This window comes from Carassius auratus, chromosome 26 (assembly GCF_003368295.1).
Source record: "Carassius auratus strain Wakin chromosome 26, ASM336829v1, whole genome shotgun sequence".
Classification (NCBI taxonomy): Eukaryota; Metazoa; Chordata; class Actinopteri; order Cypriniformes; family Cyprinidae; genus Carassius; species Carassius auratus.
Window position 1 is genome coordinate 3,554,519 of NC_039268.1, and position 5,446 is coordinate 3,559,964.

General features: G+C 38.4%; 1 protein-coding gene across 1 annotated transcript; it reads right to left on the reverse strand.

Moving 5' to 3' along the window:
- Nucleotides 1-599: 599 nt before the first annotated feature.
- LOC113044120 (homeobox protein OTX1 A-like) lies at nucleotides 600-4,932 on the reverse strand. Its single transcript, XM_026203751.1, has 4 exons — nucleotides 4,687-4,932; nucleotides 2,825-2,942; nucleotides 2,533-2,684; nucleotides 600-1,754 (listed from the first exon to the last, which is right to left on the reverse strand). The coding sequence occupies exons 2-4, from the start codon at nucleotides 2,919-2,921 to the stop codon at nucleotides 1,011-1,013; spliced, it is 993 nt and encodes a 330-aa protein (XP_026059536.1). The 5' UTR covers nucleotides 2,922-2,942; nucleotides 4,687-4,932; the 3' UTR covers nucleotides 600-1,010.
- Nucleotides 4,933-5,446: the final 514 nt, after the last annotated feature.

Here is a 5,446-nt window from a genome sequence, read left to right on the forward strand (position 1 = left end):
GATAATTAAAATCGTGATTTGTCGTTTTTCTGTTGGATAAATAAATCTGTACATTGGTCAGAAAACCAACACGTGTTTATCAGTGTGTTGATATGACTTAATTGTTTATATGACTTGTGAGCTTTTCTGTTGGATTGAATCTTCCAGCCACAGTTCAGCTAATTCAATAATGAGGCTGTTCACTAGATCCTGTGACTCTGAAGCTTTACAAATCAAAATCATTTCCATTTTGGCAACTGTAAGTATAAGCCCACAGGCTACCTTGGTGGAAGAATTGGTGTCTTTTATCAAACCATTTTTGAAATGCATCATACAAATTCAAGCCATATGTTACAATAATTGTAAAGTTTAAGGACTTTCAGGCCCTTTTGCATTGTTACGCATGGCCTTGAGAGGTTTATTGCTTTATTATATAATGAATTTTATATATGTGCACATATATCCAAATAATTTGAATTCTATATTAATGCATCTAAAATCGACAATATCTCACTCAGCTTAGTTGAGGGCCAATAAACGTACATTTTCTTAAACTGATATTTTTAGCACACACAAGGCCCATATCACTTAAATCAGAAAGGAAGTAAAAAACAATGAGATTCAATTTTAAGCTTAGATTTATTAAATGAACATGAATGCAAATTAGTTTTTAACATCTCACATGAGCAGTAAGGCATAAGTCAGATTCTCCTCTGTAAAGAAACTCATATAAAATTATTATTGCCTTCATTGTTTCAAACACCACGTGTGTCTCATTTGTTCAGTGCGTCGGGTCGGGAGTGCGACAAACGAGACCCTCGTTTTTTTAATCTGTCCATTGAGGGCAACGAAGAACCCATCTCGCTTTTGCAACACACAAGAAACTTTGGTTTCTGAACCTTTGTTCCTGCGGCTCTTCCGCCGAAAAGTGGAAAAAGTTGGCACAAAAGTCACTACTTCTTCCCAGTGGTGTCGAGGAAAAGACTTGCTCCAAAGGAAAACAAACAGGTTAACATCAGGGCCAAGAGTCCTTACAAAACCTGAAAGCGCCAGGCGGCCTGGTCTTTGTAGTCCAAGCAGTCGGCCGCAGCCGAACTGAAGTTCAGTTTCCATGATGAAGCCTGGTCTTTGTAATCCAGACAGTCTGAGGAGCTGAAGGAGAGCCCAGCGCCGCCGTACCCCTGGTGAGGGTGGTGTCCGCCGGTCTGCCCGATGTGTCCCGACATGCCGGCGGTGCTCAGCTGTGTGTGATGGGCGTGAGGGTGATGGTGGGCGTGGCCAGACATCGGGCCCAAGTAGGATCCACAGTCCATGCCGCCAAAATAAGAGGCAGCATTCGAGGTCGGGTAGCCCTGGGCGTAGCTGGGAGCCTGGTTGTAGGGCATGGGGTATGACGGCACTCCCGTGGTGCCCCCACCACCCGAGATGGCCCTCTGCATGCAGGACGCATTGGCCGGGGGGGAGATGTCTGGGAGAGAGGGCGGAGCAGGAAGTGGCGAGACCGAAGCGGGGCTCCAGATGGATGAGACAGGTGTTGTTCCTGAGGACGAGCTGCTGAGCAGACCCACTCCATTAAGACCAGAGCCTGAGGATGAAGACAAGGAGGATGAGGTGTTACTGGAGACGGCGGGAGGAGTGAAGTGACCGCTGCTCTCTGACCCCGTTCTCTCACGGGACGGAGAGGATTTCTTCTTCACTGGACGGATCTTCGAACCGCTGCTGTTGCTGCTTTGCTGCTGCTGACGACACTTTGCCCGTCTGTTCTTAAACCAAACCTGTCGACAAACACATCACTGGTTATAAATCAGCAAATATTGTCTATGAACTGAAATATTAAGATGTGATCACCTAAAATACCGATTTGAGATCAGATGAGAACAAAATGTTTACTGAACTGAGTTGACACTATTGTGTTTTATAGAGCTGCTTTATATAGCAATGTTTACAGTTATTAAACTGAATTGAATCAACACTGAATCTGAATTGAGCTGAGTAATGACACATACTTCACATGAAACTGAACTTTGATACACTGACTTATTGAACTGAAGTGAATCAACATTTTTCATCTCAATCCAGATTTAATGTTGATTCAGTTCAGTTCAATAACTGTCAGTGCTTCAAAGTTCATTTTCATCTGAAATATCATTTTCAGACACTATTGCCCCCTTTAGAGCTGCTTTACAGATCAAATGTAACTTTAAATTTTAATTGTAATTTTAAATTTATGAACTTTGCAACATTTACAAAGTTATTGAACTAAATTGAAACAACACTAAATTGAGCTGAATAATGATACCAATGGCAATAATGACACTAACATTAAATTTGTTTTCATTTTTTTGATGGTAACACTCTCTTGGTCTGATTGCTTCTATCGTTCTCCTCATTGGTAAGTCACTTTAGATAAAAGTGTGGGCTAAATGATTAAATGTAAAATCTGTATTGAACTGTTACGTACAATCTGTATTGTATAAAGCACTATATAAATAAATGTGACTTGACAAGAATTAAAATCTCTCAGCATTAGAAAGGTGGCACAACAACACCCACCTGCACTCTTGACTCAGGCAAATTGATTTTCAGAGCGACCTCCTCACGCATGAAAATGTCTGGGTAGCGCGTCTTGGCGAACAGATTCTCCAGTATGTCCAGCTGAGTGCGGGTGAATGTTGTTCTCTCTCTTCTCTGTTTACGAGAATTTGCTGCAAGAAGCAAACAACTGAAGTTACTAAATCATGTCTAAAGATTGTTTGAAAAAATTATTTAGAATTGACATGCATTGTTTAAAGATTCTACATGCACAGACTCTTTAAATGTTATCTTATCAAAGATTTGTGCTTACTTGGATATCCCACAGAGGGATGGAGTAGGTCCATGGTTGCCCCACTGAGCCCCAGCCCGTTCATGGCATAAGGGCCCTGTTTGAGGTATGACATCATTGTTGAGCTCCAGAGAGACACCTGCAACATTAAAAAATACACCTGCTATATTAGAAATAAATAAAGAAGTGATTATTCGATTTTTTTTTGCCCCCAAAATTGTTCAAAGAGCATGCCAGTGTTAGAAATTGCCAGCAAAATTATAAACTGTATCATAGCCTGCATCTTGTCCTATCTCACAATGCAGTGTAATAAATATTTGGATAGGCTATATATATTAAATCCACAGCCCCACTGTAAAAACATGTGAACAGTCTGAATATGACCAAGGTCTTGACTTTAATGATCTATTTTTTTCACACTCGACTAATCAAGGCCTGCACACTAATTGGCCATTTACACGTCATGCCCTGTTAAGCGCTCCTGACTGACGCGACGCCGCCAAATGTTTGATCTTTTCTTTTGTTTACCAGAACGTTCGAAAGTTGGCGGTACAATCAAGCTATTAACTTAATTAATAGTTTCAATCTATCAAATGATAACAGATAAAAATATAAACGAACTAGCATATATATAATTTGAAATTTTGTAGCTAGGTCTACATTAAATGCATACGGCATAATATTTTAACAGTTTATTATGTACACCCAGAATGACTGAGTTCACTTTGAATGAAGGCCCAAAAAGCGTAAATAGAAATAATTTATTATTAAAGAATATCCAGTTTGATATTTTGGTTTTATTCACGTGGTATTGTTTAAATGTCATAAAGAAAAATATCAACAGATAATTAAACAGTTGACTTAATTTATAAAACGAAATTCGCAACATAGAATCGAATAGCCTACCCGAATTATGTTTCTAAAGCTGAAGCGCATGGTTTTCCTGGACAGAAGGCCGCTCTGGATACACTCGAAGCTTATGCGCATTTGGAATTATTTGGGAGGACCAAACTGTGTTTCGTTGCAATTGTTATGAGGCAATAGTACAAATGTATTAAGACAAAAGTTCTGTAAATGACATGTTGCGCTTTTTCTCCGTCGCTCATGCCTATGAATGGCCTCATTAATCCCACGCTGAGGACAGATAACATGAGTCTAAAGACTCCACAATCGAGCTTTAACTATATGTAAATGCCAGTGAGTGTGCAAATTATTCTCCATAGCCATTTAGATTAGACCCAGAGGGGACTCCATTTGCAGAAGAAACCTTATCAACTAAATAAACGACAAACTCTCTTTTTTTCTCTCCGTGCGCACTTGCTCTGCAAAGTTTGTTAATTACGACTGCAATTGTGAAGTTCTGAAAGACACAAGTAATTCATGCAAAATATAGCCTTAAATGTACATACATTTAAAAAATCTACATGCATTAATTTGTCATTGGCTTAATGCAAAATATTTGTCTTTGACCTAAAAAATATAATTTACCTAGAAGCTTTTTTTTAATGGATCTTTGAATTCAACTTAATGAACAAACTAAAATTACAAAATAAATTAAATGTAACTGCTGTTTTATTTGCACGGAAAAGCACAGTAGTGAAGTTTGTTGCACTTTTACACTATTCTGAAAACTTTAAGCTCAACTTGATCTTGACCAACTAATATACTAATGTTAATTGCTGCGTTATATTATACAGAACAGCAAAGTTACAATCTACAGTAGACCTATAAAATATGAAAATATTTACATTTTTGTCGAAATGACAGAAATGATCAAAAAAAAAATTGACATGTAGAGAAAAACAAAGAAACAACGCTCAATTCTGCATCTTTAGATTGGTTGCTATTTAAAATTAAAATATATCTGAAATATTTTGCATTACCTTTTATTCTTGGTCTTCTGTGCTCTTTTCTTCTTTCTTTCTTTGAGATCCGTTAACTGAAAATCCACAAAACCAAGAAACTATTTTTGGAGAGCTGTCTGGACTACAGCTGATGGTTGAATTGGGAGAAAAAAAAATAGCCACAAACTTCACAACAAGTTTCCAATATGGTCACAAAGTCCGCTCGCAGACAATCGGATGCAGTGCCTCAAGAGGCTGATTATTTATGATCCACGCGTGATATTAAGGTGAAAGCCAGTGCTGAGAGGTAGAGATTGATCACCTTCTTGGTGGCCTGTCCGTCTATGAGCAAAAGACACCTGCGGTCCCGCCCAACATAGCCAATCAAAATACTAGCTTGTCCTTACTGACGACCGCTTTAGCCAATCAGAACGAAGACGCACTCATTAACTCCTCCTTTCGACGTGACGTCATGTAAACCTGGAGCGTGAATCCACGAGTCCCGAGGAGAGGAAACTATTTGAAAACACTTTTAATTCATGCATTTAGTGAGTGTAACACTGAGGTAATATAATAAGAACACAATTCTTAAATCGATTTACCGTTTGGTCGATTAGAATAGCGTCGTTTTTAGTGACCAAATCCTCTCTAAGCTCTAATTAGCCTATATCAACAAGCATAAAATAACCTCATCCACATGATTCAAATAGGCTAAAAGTTTGTTTGGATATAAAAGTAAATAATTATTATAATCATGTTTCAATAAACGATTTAAAACTAGACTTTAAACTAGAAACTT